Below are 15,372 nucleotides of genomic sequence, written 5' to 3'. Positions count from 1 at the left end.
ATAAGCTCGAGGTAAAATTTGATACTTGATCTGATTGTATTTCTGTGGATAATCCACATCTAGTAAAGAATTAAAGTAACTCCTCCATAGCTGTAATATTGCGTATTGGAATGGCCTCTGCAAACCGAGTAGACACATCCATTATAGTCAAAATATATTGACTCCCGCTTTAGGAAGTGTTCCTACGCTTCTATTATCAGGGGGATAGATAGTATCCTTTCTGAGCAGGATAAAGAGTCCCGCATGGTATGTTGCCTGCCCGGTGCTAGGGTGCGGGACATCTCTGACCGGCTTGAAAGGATACTGGAGAGGGAGGGGAGGATCCAGTTGTTGTGGTCCATGTCGGTACCAACAACATAGGCAAGTCTAGGAAAGAGGACCTGTTTAGAGATTATAAAGAACTAGGATTCAAATTAAAAAACAGGTCCTCGAGGGTCATAATCTCCGGATTACTGCCCGAGCCACGTGCAAATTGGCATAGGGAGGCAAGAATAAGGGAAGTTAACACGTGGCTGAAAGAGTGGTGTGGGAAAGAGGGGTTCCTTTTCATGGGACACTGGCATCAGTTTTGGGACAGGGGGTACCTATACCGTTGGGATGGTCTCCACCTGAACCGAGCTGGGATCAGTGTTCTGGCGAAAAGAATAAATAGGGTGGTCAATAGGACTTTAAACTAAAGATTGGGGGGTAAGGGAAAGTCAGGGAACCAAGAGGTGAAGTAATCAGTGGGAAGCGTAGCTGCTTAGGAATACAAAAAAGCACGAAAAGACAAAGCTCAGGAGAGGTTACGATAGTCCCCATCCCACAAAATATGACACAGTGTATGGAAAGGCTCAGTAAACCAAGGTCCACCACACTAAGAAAACAAAAAGGGACGGTCAATAGAGAATTAAAGGTGCTATATTTAAATGCGCGCACTGTACGGAACAAGGTAGATGAGCTTGTGGCCCAGATTGTGACTGGCAGGTATGATGTGGTAGGCATCACAGAGACATGGTTGCAGGGGGTTCAGGACTGGCATTTAAACATCCAGGGATTCACAACCTATCGAAAAGACAGGGAGGTGGGCAGAGGGGGCGGGGTTGCCTTGTTAATTAGGAATGAAATTAAATCAATAGCACTAAATGACATAGGGTCAGATGATGTGGAGTCTGTGTGGGTAGAGTTGAGGAACCACAAAGGCAGAAAAACCATAATGGGAGTTATGTACAGGCCTCCAAACAGTGGTCAGGACCGGGGGCACAAAATGCACCACGAATTAGAAAGTGCATGTCAGAAAGGCAAGGTCACAGTGATCATGGGGGACTTCAATATGCAGGTGGACTGGGTAAATAATGCTGCCAGTGGACCCAAGGAAAGGGAATTCATTCAATGTTTACAGGAGGGCTTTTTGGAACAGCGTGTGATGGAGCCCACGAGGGAACAGGCCATTCTGGACTTAGTGTTATGTTATGAGCCAGACTTGATTAAAGATCTTAAAGTAAGGGAGCACTTAGGAGGCAGTGATCATAATATGGTAGAATTCAATCTCCAATTTGAAAGAAAGAAGGTAGAATCAGATGTAAAGGTGTTACAGTTAAGTAAAGGTAACTACAGGGGCATGAGAGAGGAACTGACGAAAATCGACTGGGAGCAGAGCCTAGTGGGAAAGACAGAAGAACAGCAATGGCAGGAGTTTCTGGGAGCAATTGAGGACACAGTGCAGAGGTTCATCCCAAAGAAAAGAAAGGTTATCAGAGGGGGGAATTAGGCAGCCATGGCTGACAAAGGATGTTAGGGAATGCATCAAAGGAAAAGAGAAAGCCTCTAATGTGGCAAAGAGTAGTGGGAAGTCAGAAGATTGGGAAGGCTACAAAAACAAACAGAGGATAACAAAGAGAGAAATAAGGAAAGAGAGGATCAAATATGAAGGTAGGCTAGCCAGTAACATTAGGAATGATAGTAAACGTTTCTTTAAATACATTAAAAATAAACGGGAGGCAAAAGTTGACATTGGGCCGCTCCAAATAGACGCTGGTAATTTTGTGATGGGAGACAAGGAAATAGCTGAGGAACTAAATAAGTACTTTGCGTCAGTCTTCACAGCAGAAGACATGAGTAATATCCCACCAATTCCGGAGAGTCAGGGGGCAGAGTTGAATATGGTAGCCACCACAAAGGAGAAAGTGCTAGAGAAACTAAGAGGTCTAAAAATTGATAAATCTCCGAACCCAGATGGACTGCATCCGAGAGTTCTAAAGTAGATAGCTGAAGAAATAGTGGAGGCGTTAGTTATGATCTTTCAAAAGTCACTGGAGTCCAGGAAAGTCGCAGAGGATTGGAAAATCGCTGTTGTAACCCCCCTGTTCAAGAAGGGAACAAGGAAAAAGATGGAAAATTATAGGCCAATTAGCCTAACCTCGGTTGTTGGCAAGATTCTAGAATCCATTGTTAAGGATGAGATTTCTAAATTCTTGGAAGTGCAGGGTCAGATTAGGACAAGTCAGCATGGATTTAGTAAGGGGAGGTCGTGCCTGACAAACCTGTTAGAGTTCTTTGAAGAGATAACAAATAGGTTAGACCAAGGAGAGCCAATGGATGTTATCCATCTTGACTTACAAAAGGCCTTTGATAAGGTGCCTCACGGGAGGCTGCTGAGTAAAATAAGGGCCCATGGTATTCGAGGCAAGGTACTAACATGGATTGACGATTGGCTGTCAGGCAGTAGGCAGAGAGTTGGGATAAAAGGTTCTTTTTCGGAATGGCAACCGGTGACGAGTGGTGTCCCGCAGGGTTCAGTGTTGGGGCCACAGCTGTTCTCCTTATATATTAACGATCTCGATGACGGGACTGGGGGCATTCTGGCTAAGTTTGCCGATGATACAAAGATAGGTGGAGGGGCAGGTAGTATGGAGGAGGTGGGGAGGCTGCAGAAAGATTTAGACAGTTCAGGAGAGTGGTCCAAGAAATGGCTGATGAAATTCAACGTGGGCAAGTGCGAGGTCTTGCACTTTGGAAAAAAGAATAGAGGCATGGACTATTTTCTAAACGGTGACAAAATTCATAATGCTGAAGTGCAAAGGGACTTGGGAGTCCTAGTCCAGGATTCTCTAAAGGTAAACTTGCAGGTTGAGTCCGTAATTAAGAAAGCAAATGCAATGTTGTCATTCATCTCAAGAGGCTTGGAATATAAAAGCAGGGATGTACTTCTGAAGCTTTATAAAGCATTAGTTAGGCCCCATTTAGAATACTGTGAGTAATTCTGGGCCCCACGCCTCAGGAAGGACATACTGGCACTGGAGTGGGTCCAGCGGAGATTCACACGGATGATCCCAGGAATGGTAGGCCGAACATACGATGAACGTCTGAGGATCCTGGTATTATATTCATTGGAGGTTAGGAGGTTGAGGGGTGATCTAATAGAAATTTACAAGATAATGAATGGCTTAGATAGGGTGGATGTAGGGAAGTTGTTTCCATTAGCAGGGGAGACTAGGACCCTGGGGCACAGCCTTAGAATAAAAGGGAGTCACTTTAGAACAGAGATGAGGAGAAGTTTCTTCAGCCAGAGAGTGGTGGGTCTGTGGAATTCATTGCCACAGAGGGCGGTGGAGGCCGGGACGTTGAGTGTCTTTAAGACAGAAGTTGATAAATTCTTGATTTCTCGAGGAATTAAGGGCTATGAAGAGAGAGCGGGTAAATGGAGTTGAAATCAGCCATGATTGAATGGCGGAGTGGACTCGATGGGCAGGAATGGCCTTACTTCCGCTCCTATGTCTTATGGTCTAATGGACGCAATCAATAAGACCCTTATAAAAGGTTCCTCAAATTTTGGAATAGGTATTAAGGGCTCTCGTTTTATCATTGCTTGAGGTTTCCCTATCACGATATGTGTGACATGATCGACAAAATTTTACTACATCTTTATGTAGTTCAGGCCAATAAAAGTGTTTTTGTATTTTAGCTTGAGTTTTCCTGACTCCCAAATGACCTCCCACTGGCACCTCTGGTGCTACTCGCAACACCTCCTTTCTATACCCTACCGGCAATACCAGTTGATGAACTTCTGCCCACTTTTCATCCGCCTACACATGTAAAGGTCTCCATTGTCACATCAAATCATAATTTTTACGGTAATCACACTCAGATATACACTCAGATTCCTCTTCCGTGTATGCTTTCTGATACATCCGTTTTATTTCTTTATCTTTCTGTTGTAACTCCGCCAATCTTCCTGAACTAAAATTATCCGCCTCATCCTCCACCTATTCTTGTTCTTTTTCACCATCTGTTATAAAATCGTTTCTGGTAATTGCACTTCAACTTTATCTTCACTGTTTGATTCATCCTCTTGGCTTAACTGTACCTTTGCGACCTTGTTGCTACACAATCTGGAAAAATCCCAATTCGTCCTTCGACACTTCAGTTGTCTATTTTTCCACTAGCTTATCAACCACAGTAGGCATCACTCTCACCTGCGATCGAGCTATATCATTACCCAAGATAAACTGTATTCCTGGACAAGATAGTTTCTCTATTACTCCTGCTACCATTTCACCACTCTTTCCTGGACTTTCCAACCTGACCTTATACTCTTCTCACCCTGAATTCCACATGCTACACCTTTACTGGCAATATTCTTCCCAAACTACGTAACTCCTCCTCTCTCACCATTAAAGATTGACTAGCTCCCGTGTCTCTTGAAATTGTGAGTTCTTTACCTGCTCCTTCTGGTACACATGAGTCAACTTTAACCACACAAGTAAATTCTTTAAAGAGATCTGGCACCTTCTTATCAACCACCGCTTGATCAGGCTATACGATTGCTTGCACATCCTTCGCCTCATTTGGGCTTCCCTTTTCTTCTACCCTGATCTATATCTCCCTTTCTCCTTCTTTTTGTCTCATTGCGTTTCCAAGCTGCTTTAATTCTTTTTCACGTTCAATTTGCTTAATCTGCAACTGGATCTTTTCCATTTCCTATGAGTCAGATTGTATCTCAGGCAATTTTAAATGTTCAGCTACCGCAGTAAGTAGCTCCTCTTGTCGTATTCTGTCAGGTGATGTTAACTGCACTGTTTCTGCCAAATCTTAAAGCCTTTTTATGGACTCTGTTCGTAAGGTACTACGTGTGACCTTTCCCACGCCCATAAACTGCAGAGCCTCTGAAAGAGCCATTGCCCACAACACACTCCCTACTTAAACTGCAATACCACACCTGAAAAACAACCACAAATCTGCTCACCCCTCAGTGTCTTTAAGTTAACAAAGCCACCCAATAGATAGACTATTATCCAGGATAGGCCCCCAATTTGTTATGGACTAGTGTTTAGAGAACTCCAAAGTGTATCATGGAGTTCACCTGACCCTCCCCCCCCCCCCACTTTAATAGATTGTGGTTATGGGGAGCACACGGGCCTACTTTACAGGTGTGATGCAAACATAGAGCTAAAGTACTTTTAAATTAAAACAATGTTTATTATGAAACCAGTGAACAGGTTTAAACCCACAGTAAACATCTTAACAACTATCAACACCAATTAATCTTCCAAAGAGTACAGTACTCTATAAGTAACTGTTAATCTTTCCTTACAACATCCATAAGACAAAAAAAATATTTTTACAGAAAGACAGCAGGCTTAACTTCTCCACAGAAACAGGTATTATTTTTGAATCACCAAAGGATCTGAAGACCGTCTTTCGATTGCAGAGAGAAAGACTAATGCACCTTCTTGCTGTGACTGCAGCTATCCAGCTCTCAAAACGAAACTAAAACACCCTGCAGCAGTTAGCCACAAAGCGAAAGTCAAAGCAGACATACAGCCCAGCTCCACCAACTCTCTGACATCACTGCAGCCATTTCTTAAAGGTATATCCACTACAGCTATTTTATAAATACCCATTTCCCAAAGGTACTCTCACATGACAAGATAGATAGATAGATAGATAGATAGATAGATAGATAGATACATAGATAGATAGATAGATAGATAGATAGATAGATAGATAGATAGATAGATAGATAGATAGATAGATAGATAGATAGATAGATAGATAGATAGATAGATAGATAGATAGATAGATAGACAGATAGATAGATAGATAGATAGATAGATAGATAGATAGATAGATAGATAGATAGATAGATAGATAGATAGATAGATAGATAGATAGATAGATAGATAGATAGATAGATAGATAGACAGATAGATTAACTTCCCAAATATTGAGTGGAAACTCTTTAGATCAAATAGTTTGGATGGGGTGGTGTTTGTGCAGTGTGTCTAGGAAGCTTTTCTAACACAGTATGTAGATTGTCCGACCAGAGGAGGGTCAATATTGGATTTAGTACTGGGTAATGAACCAGGGAAAATGATAGATTTGTTAGTGGGGGAGCATTTTGGAGATAGTGACCACAATTCTGTGACTTTCACTTTAGCAATGGATAGGGATAGGTACGTGCAACAGGGCAAGGTTTACAATTGGGGGAAGGGTAAATACGATGTTGTCAGACAAGAATTGAAGTGCATAAGTTGGGAACATAGGCTGGCAGGGAAGGACACAAGTGAAATGTGGAACTTGTTCAAGGAACAGGTGCTACGTGTCCTTGATATGTATGTCCCTATCAGGCAGGGAAGAGATGGTCGAGTGAGGGCACCATGGTTGACAAGAGAGGTTGGATGTCTTGTTAAGAGGAAAAAGGTGACTTATGTAAGGCTGAGGAAACAAGGTTCAGACAGGGCATTGGAGGGATACAAGATAGCCAGGAGGGAACTGAAGAAAGGGATTAGGAAAGCTAAGAGAGGGCATGAACAATCTTTGGCGGGTAGGATTAAGGAAAACCCCAAGGCCTTTTACACATATGTGAGAAATATGAGAATGACTAGAGCGAGGGTAGGTCCGATCAAGGACAGTAGCGGGAGATTGTGTATTGAGTCTGAAGAGGTAGGAGAGGTCTTGAATGAGTATTTTTCTTCTGTATTTACAAATGAGAGGGGCAATATTGTTGGAGAGGACAGTGTGAAACAGATTGGTAAGCTCGAGGAAATACTTGTCAGGAAGGAAGATGTGTTGGGCATTTTGAAAAACTTGAGGATGGACAAGTCCCCCGGGCCTGACGGGATATATCCAAGGATTCAATGGGAACCAAGAGATGAAATTGCAGAGCCGTTGGCAATGATCTTTTCGTCCTCACTGTCAACAGGGGTGGTACCAGGGGATTGGAGAGTGGCGAATGTCGTGCCCCTGTTCAAAAAAGGAACTAGAGTTAACACTGGGAATTACAGGCCAGTTAGTCTTACTTCGGTGGTAGGCAAAGTAATGGAAAGGGTACTGAAGGATAGGATTTCTGAGCATCTGGAAAGACACTGCTTGATTAGGGATAGTCAGCACGGATTTGTGAGGGGTAGGTCTTGCCTTACAAATCTTATTGAATTCTTTGAGGAGGTGACCAAGCATGTGGATGAAGGTAAAGCAGTGGATGTAGTGTACATGGATTTTAGTAAGGCATTTGATAAAGTTCCCCATGGTAGGCTTATGCAGAAAGTAAGGAGGCATGGGATAGTGGGAAATTTGGCCAGTTGGATAACGAACTGGCTAACCGATAGAAGTCAGAGAGTGGTGGTGGATGGCAAATATTCAGCCTGGATCCCAGTTACCAGTGGCGTACCGCAGGGATCAGTTCTGGGTCCTCTGCTGTTTGTGATTTTCATTAATGACTTGGATGAGGGAGTTGAAGGGTGGGTCAGTAAATTTGCAGACGAAACGAAGATTGGTGGAGTTGTGGATAGTAAGGAGGGCTGTTGTCGGCTGCAAAGAGACATAGATAGGATGCAGAGCTGGGCTGAGAAGTGGCAGATGGAGTTTAACCCTGAAAAGTGTGAGGTTGTCCATTTTGGAAGGACAAATATGAATGCGGAATATAGGGTTAACGGTAGAGTTCTTGGCAATGTGGAGGAGCAGAGAGATCTTGGGGTCTATGTTCATACATCTTTGAAAGTTGCCACTCAAGTGGATAGAGCTGTGAAGAAGGCCTATGGTGTGCTCGCGTTCATTAACAGAGGGATTGAATTTAAGAGCCGTGAGGTGATGATGCAGCTGTACAAAACTTTGGTAAGGCCACATTTGGAGTACTGTGTACAGTTCTGGTCGCCTCATTTTAGGAAGGACGTGGAAGCTCTGGAAAAGGTGCAAAGAAGATTTACCAGGATGTTGCCTGGAATGGAGAGTAGGTCTTACGAGGAAAGGTTGAGGGTGCTAGGCCTTTTCTCATTAGAGCGGAGAAGGATGAGGGGCGACTTGATAGAGGTTTATAAGATGATCAGGGGAATAGATAGAGTAGACAGTCAGAGACTTTTTCCCCGGGTGGAACACACCATTACAAGGGGACATAAATTTAAGGTGAAAGGTGGAAGATATAGGAGGGATATCAGAGGTAGGTTCTTTACCCAGAGAGTAGTGGGGGCATGGAATGCACTGCCTGTGGAAGTAGTTGAGTCGGAAACATTAGGGACCTTCAAGCAGCTATTGGATAGGTACATGGATGACGGTAAAATGATATAGTGTAGATTTATTTGTTCTTAAGGGCAGCACGGTAGCATTGTGGATAGCGCAATTGCTTCACAGCTCCATGGTCCCAGGTTCGATTCCGGCTTGGGTCATTGTCTGTGCGGAGTCTGCACGTCCTCCCCGTGTCTGCGTGGGTTTCCTCCGGGTGCTCCGGTTTCCTCCAACAGCCCAAAGATGTGCGGGTTAGGTGAATTGGCCAATGATAAATTGCCCTTAATGTCCAAATTGCCCTTGGTGTTAGGTGGAGGTGTTGAGTTTGGGTATGGTGCTCTTTCCAAGAGCCGGTGCAGACTCAAAGGGCCGAATGGCCGGCTCCTTCTGCACTGTAAATTCAATGATAATCTATGATTAATCTAGGACAAAGGTTCGGCACAACATCGTGGGCCGAAGGGCCTGTTCGGTGCTGTATTTTCTATGTTCTATGTTCTATAGATAGACAGATAGATTGTGTTGAAAAGCATTGGCCCCAAGAACCAAGGCCCATAGCTGCTTGGCAGCTTCATCAAATGAATCCCCGCTAGGGCTAGGATAATGCAGCCCCATCGAATTCAAGAACGGCACGATCCATTTTTACGGCATTACGGCATTAGATAACCAAGAGGGAGGCGGCTGAGGGTGCTCGTAAAATGATAGGTAAAACTATAGCACGGGGGTGGGAACGTGATCGTCCATGGTGATGGCGGAGGTGCCGCGGTGTGTGGATTTGGATGTTCGCTTTAAATTACTGTTTGATGTGGTGACCAACGGCCATTTCTGTATGCACACTTTCCAGTCTTTGACTCTTTAAGAAATAAGCTGCACATCTGTTCTTACTACCAATGTGGTGCGTCAAACCAAACTTCTAGTTTTACTCAATATATTCCATCAGCCATATTCTTGACCACTCATTATGTCTGTCCAAAACGTCTGGAAGCCGCCTTGCATTTTCCTAATAATACACTTTCCCGTAAAGCCTAGCAATATTGCTTATGGTCCCCACATCCAAATCATTAATATATAGTGTGAGTACCTTATGGTACCCCATTAGTCACAGCCCGCCAACAGAAGAATTACCCTTTCAATTTTGGTTTCTTTTTTCTGCCTGCTAACCAATCTAACCGATGTCAATCGATTATCTCCTAACACATGTGCTTTAACTTTGCTACCGAAATTCCTCTGTGGCGATAATCAAAACGTGTTTTTCAATTGACCTGCACTATATTCATGGAATTCCCTTCATCAGATCTGTTAGTAGCAGCCAATTAAAATTCCAACCGTGAGGTCAAACATGAATTTCCTTTCATAACTTTATGTTGACCACGTCCATTCCGATGAATTTTACTCAAGTGTCATTTCTTAAAACATTTAGAATTGCTACTCGCAGTTTTCCTCCTACTGATTTAAAACTAATTTGCCTATAGTTCCCGTTTTCTCTCTACCTCACTTCTGAAATAGTGGAGTGTAATTTGCTATTCCAATTAGCAGGGAACGTTCCATAATGTTTTTTTTTTCTTGTTTGCAGCCGAATACCACTGAATCAATTATCTCCATTGCTACCATTTCCAGTATTCTGGAAAAGTTATATTATATCCCAAGCACTTATCAACTTTCAGTCACATTACTTTCTCCAACACAAACTTATTAATAATACTAATTTCCTTCAGGTTATCATTCCCCTTTAGCCGCTTGGATCTGAAATTCTGGGATATCTCTTGTAACTTTCTGAGTGAAGAGAAACAAAAAATAATCACTTAGCATTTTTACTATATCTGGAGCCCCTATTTTGAATTTTTCCTCACTCTGCCTTTATGGATTCTCGTTTGTCTCAGCGACACTTTTTTCGTTATTTCTGCATGTATATAGAACTTTTGCAGTTCCCTTTGTATGGCGTTTTCTAGTTTACGTTCACATTCCTCACTCCCTTTCGTAGTCGGTTTTCTTAAATGGTTCCAATCAAAGAACGAAAACAAAGAACAAAAAACAATACAGCACAGGAAAAATACCATTCGTCGGCCCTCCCAGCCTGTAACGGTCATGATATCAAACTTTGCCAAAGTTCTCAGCACGTCTTTGTACCGTATCCCTCCATATCCATCCTATCTATGTATTTGTCAAAATGCTTTTAGAACGCCGTTAATATATCTGCTTCCACAACCTTCCCTGGCAACGCATTCCAGGCATTCATCAGCCTCTGCGAAAAAAAACATCGCCTCTGAACTTTGCCAGACGGACCTTACACCTAAGCCCCTTGGTGACTGACCCCCTCCACCCTGGGAAGACTGCCTGCCCATCCACTGTGTCCATGACTCTCATAATCTTGTAGATCTCTATCAGGTCACCCCTCAACCTCCGTCTTTCTACTGGAAACAGTCCGCGTCTATTCAGCCTCTTCGCATAGCTAACACCCTCCAGTCCATGCAACATCCTGGTAAACCTAAGACTTACTTTTTCTTTCTAGTAACTGTATAATGCAGTGTAATTTCATTTTATAAAATCTTAAACTTCCTTTCACATCAAAGGTTGTTCGACTTTTGTTTTGGGTACCTTACCATTTTCCTGAAATAATTTCGAACCATCTTTACTGTAAAATCTCACTGCTCCATAAAACGTCATTGATGTCAATCGCCGGAGAGCTTCTGGAAAGTCTAATCCACAGTGATAAATGACCACAACCATATCCCATCATTTATAATACTGTTAAAGATAAGTAACAGCATGGACCTGTACAAGCCTATCAATGAGTTAAATTTCCTCACCTGATGTTGATCTAATTTCTTCTCGCTTGTTACTGTTGGTTGCGGAATGGGTCACTTGACAGCTGTACGCAGAACCGCTGCCCCATTCCTGCAGCGGCAATTTAAGAAAGCTTGTAGAGCTGTAGAGTCCGTTTGATGATGTAGTTGGGGGCTCAGTGGTGAAGCCAGATTGTACGGTCCTTCCGTTCTTCCCACAGGTAACTGCAATGTTTTCAGGATAGTGTCCGCTGATCAGACAAAGTAGCTGTACACAATTCGTTCTTTTCAATTCTTCAGTTTTAGAATACAGGAGACTGATGTTTGGTGCAGTGTGTCCTAGAATTGAAAATAGTCACTTATTCCCTTCCATCATATAGTTTAGAAAGTTTCACTGTTGAACTGGACACTATTTATTCCGCAACTCTAACACACAATAACAGTTACGGGAGCTTGCTCTCCAGATTTGCTGTCACGGCTGCAACAAGACAACAATGATTGCACTTCAGCAAGTTTTTTATTTGCTCAAAACCGTCTTCTGACGCCTGATAACGTACAGAGCTCCAGAAACACCCAACAATTCCTCCGTCAATATATCGAATTATTTGGAGCAATGCCGTTTACTTGATTCTGCGTGACAGTGCCGTTGCAAGAACATAAGAAATATATTGATTCCCAAAGAACAGCTACTGATTCTTCATAAAATATGATTGCAAGAAGGTCAGTGACTCAGCAGAGCTAAGGGAACATGGGACATGGGTGATATACGCGACTAATCATAAAAGTAATTGCATTTCAAATGTCACTAAACTTTTTTTTCAGCAGTATATTATTCCCTTATGCGTAATACATTATTAGTTTTGGCAACTGTGTCTGGAATTATATGTCGGTGCTCGGTGATTTACCATGGTCAATCACGGTCTGGATTTGAAAGTTCACATCCTTTTCTTCAAACCTTTGATGACTTAGTCCATCTCTAGCTCTACAATATCCTCCAACATCCCAACGCAAAAACTGAGCTCATCGAGCAACAACGTCGGCAGATTCCTCGATGTCCATTGCTGCACAATTGGTTACCATGCCTTATTTACAGTGCAGAAGGAGGCCATTCGGCCAATCGATCCTACCCAAGGTCAATACCTCCACCCTATCCCCATAACCCAGTTACCCCACCCAACACTAACGGCAATTTTGGACACTAAGGGCAAATTATCATAGCCAATCCACCTAACCTGCACATCTTTGGACTGTGGGAGGAAACCGGAGCACCCGGAGGAAACCCACGCAAACACAGGGAGGATGTGTAGACTCCGCACAGACAGTGACCCAAGCCGGAATCGAACCTGGGACCCTGGAGCTGTGAAGCAATTGTGCTATCCACAATGCTACCGTGCTGCCCAGCAAACCACGTCACTGGGTGGTCTCGAACCACCAACCTTTCGGTTAACAGCCAAACACGCTAACCAATTGCGCCACAGAGACCTTCTGCTGCCAAGGACCTTATCCTCTCGAATTCCAGAACTGAACAGCTTCGCTTCTGTACTTCCTTTGGCTCATTTGAACAAACTTTTACCAGATGTTAGAATATTACAAAATGTGGTTCGTTGTGTAATTTGCATTTGTAATCTTTCCGTGAAGCGGCTAAAATACTTTATTACCCGAAAGGCGTTTTTTAAATAGAAGTTGTTTTAGTCATGATTTTCCTGTTAGTAAGCTGCTTCAATCTTCTGATTCATCGATGCTTTTATTTCATACTTTTATCGGACAATACTCCGAAATGACCGTTTCTTAAGAAATGGGAAGTTTGGATTTTTAAGAGACTGGAGCAGCCGTTTGTACAGCAGGGAGCAGAGAATTGCATGAGGTTTGGTAATTTCAGTTGAGACACTTATAGAAACCCAGGATTCTCACGAAGGGACATTTCAGTCTCGAAAACTCCTGCTGGCTCTGTATAAGAACAATAATTCACATTGCGGAGAAGTCACATTACTGCGCCCTCATGTGGCCGAAATCTGCAGTGCATATTTCGGCATGGACATGCTGGGCCGAAGGGCCTGTTTCGATGCTAACCTCTACATCCCCGACTTGGGACTGTGTACCGCTATTGTGGGCGGTGCATCACGACTGAAAATGACCAGTTTTCGACATATACTCACAGCTGTCGCCAGGGAGCATTGCAGCCTAAATTTCATCCACAAGCCCTGTTGCCATGTTATTTCCCCATACTTTGTTGTGCAATTACTGTGCGGTTGTTAAAAAGAAACAATGACTCTGTTAACATCACTGCTGCTGGTAGGATATTGCCTCGCAAGCAACCATTATAATTTAACTCACAATTCATCAATCGTTATTTGACAGATGATTTTAAAATTGCTCTCTCTGTTTACCGATTAACGCACTTAGTTTCTTGAAATTTATTTAACGACAACACTTCATTATTTTACTGTATCTTACATTATTCACTCATGGAATGAGTACAACATTATATTTTTCTCTACCCGAATCCCACTGCCCCTGGATGAATCGCCAGCGCACAATCACGGTGTCGCACTTGACCCTGAGATGAACCTTTTCGAACATGGTATACTCACCATCACCCAGACAATCTACATCCTGTTTCTAACATATCCACAATGCCCAACTGGCTCAACTCATCTGGTCCTGAAACATTGACCTGTAGCTTTCAGTTCTACCACTCCCATGGTTAAGTTAAGCAGATCCTAATGTCTGCTGCACACATCCTCATTCGAATCAAATCTCACTGGCTTGCATTTCATCCAAGTTTGGTCATCCCAAGAGATTAATATATTACTCCTAGTGGTCAATTTCCCAAAGATTCATTTCTACATGTCTCTGCATCCTGTAGAGGCGATCTTTCGATGTTGTGGCTGTGCACCATTCTTAGAAGGTGCAATCCAAATATCCCAAATGTCTGCTTTTTCACCATTACACTTCAATTCTTCAAACATAAGTTGTGATACAATTTCACTTTGATAATTACCAATAAATCCGTTTCCACTATGCTACCAGGCCAAGCCTTCCAGTTACATCTCACGGTGTAAGGATCCCCTCCACTGATCGGATCTTCTTTCGCGAACTGCTTTTAGTTGGTGTAAACACGTTGCCGACGCTTCTACCAATGGCAACGATTTCTCCCGACTTATTCTATCAAAGCGCTTTGCAACTAGGATCGCGCTCTAATTTATATTTTGATGGAGACAGATGAAGATTAAATATTGTTATGTCTTCCAACACTACAAAATAATAATTTGTCCTCACGAATCATGGCTTCATTCAATACGACGATACAATCACACCTTCACACGCATTTCCTTGGATCACGAAGTTTTGTGTGTCGGCCATTCGTAACTTCACTCCCGCTTTGCAGAATTATGGAATTCGTACCCTGCATTCGGCCCATCCAGCCTACCCCTGCGAAAGAGCTTCCTACTTAGGCGCAATCCCCCACCCTACCCCCGTAATGCCCCATTTGGTACAGTAAGGAACGATTTAGTATGATAAACCACTTAGCGCGCATCTTTGGACTATGGGAGGGCGCACACGGAGAAACCCCACACAGACACGGGGAGAATATGCAACCTCCACACAGACTATGAACCAACGTCCTATTGAACCCGTGACCCTGTCGCACTGCTAACCCACTGTGCAACCGTGCCACCCGTAATTCTCAGCTTGATATGTGCAATTGCCGTCCAGGAGGAAGTACATGGACACATCTACAGGCAAATGAATAAACTTGACAAATGCGAAACGTAATAATCCAATCTCAGTTCTGATCTGATAAGGAAACATACCACGAACTTTTTAAAAGTGTGGTTCGAAATTACAATTCCAAAATTCCAAACATATCAGGAACACCTACCTGTCGTAGACTCCAAGCACTTTTCATTTCCATCAACTGCAAGGAAGGTGCCGCCTATTGTTTACTCAGAGAGTGTTCCTTCTAACTTTACCTGCGGCAGATATTAAAGCCTCTTGGGTTGCTTTTATTCGTTCATCGAATGTGGGCATCACTGGCAAGGTCATAAATTATTGCCCACCCCTAATTGCCCTTGTTTGTAGGGCATGTAAAAGACAACCACAGTGCCTGACC

General features: G+C 43.1%; 1 non-coding gene and 1 gene segment (V, D, J or C); both read right to left on the bottom strand.

Moving 5' to 3' along the window:
• LOC140418081 (Ig heavy chain C region-like) overlaps window positions 1–15,372 on the bottom strand; it is a 94,771-nt gene that overhangs the window by 71,001 nt on the left and 8,398 nt on the right. Inside the window, 1 exon segment of the C gene segment in view lies at window positions 11,283–11,526. Within this exon segment, the coding sequence occupies window positions 11,283–11,526 (244 nt within the window).
• On the bottom strand, window positions 12,667–12,740 carry trnan-guu (transfer RNA asparagine (anticodon GUU)). The gene has a single exon. It is a non-coding gene; the product is annotated as a tRNA-Asn (tRNA).

The sequence above is a fragment of the Scyliorhinus torazame genome, chromosome 5 (genome assembly GCF_047496885.1).
Source record: "Scyliorhinus torazame isolate Kashiwa2021f chromosome 5, sScyTor2.1, whole genome shotgun sequence".
Taxonomy (NCBI): Eukaryota; Metazoa; Chordata; class Chondrichthyes; order Carcharhiniformes; family Scyliorhinidae; genus Scyliorhinus; species Scyliorhinus torazame.
Note: the sequence above shows the minus strand (reverse complement) of the source record. Positions and strands in the feature narration are given on the sequence as shown.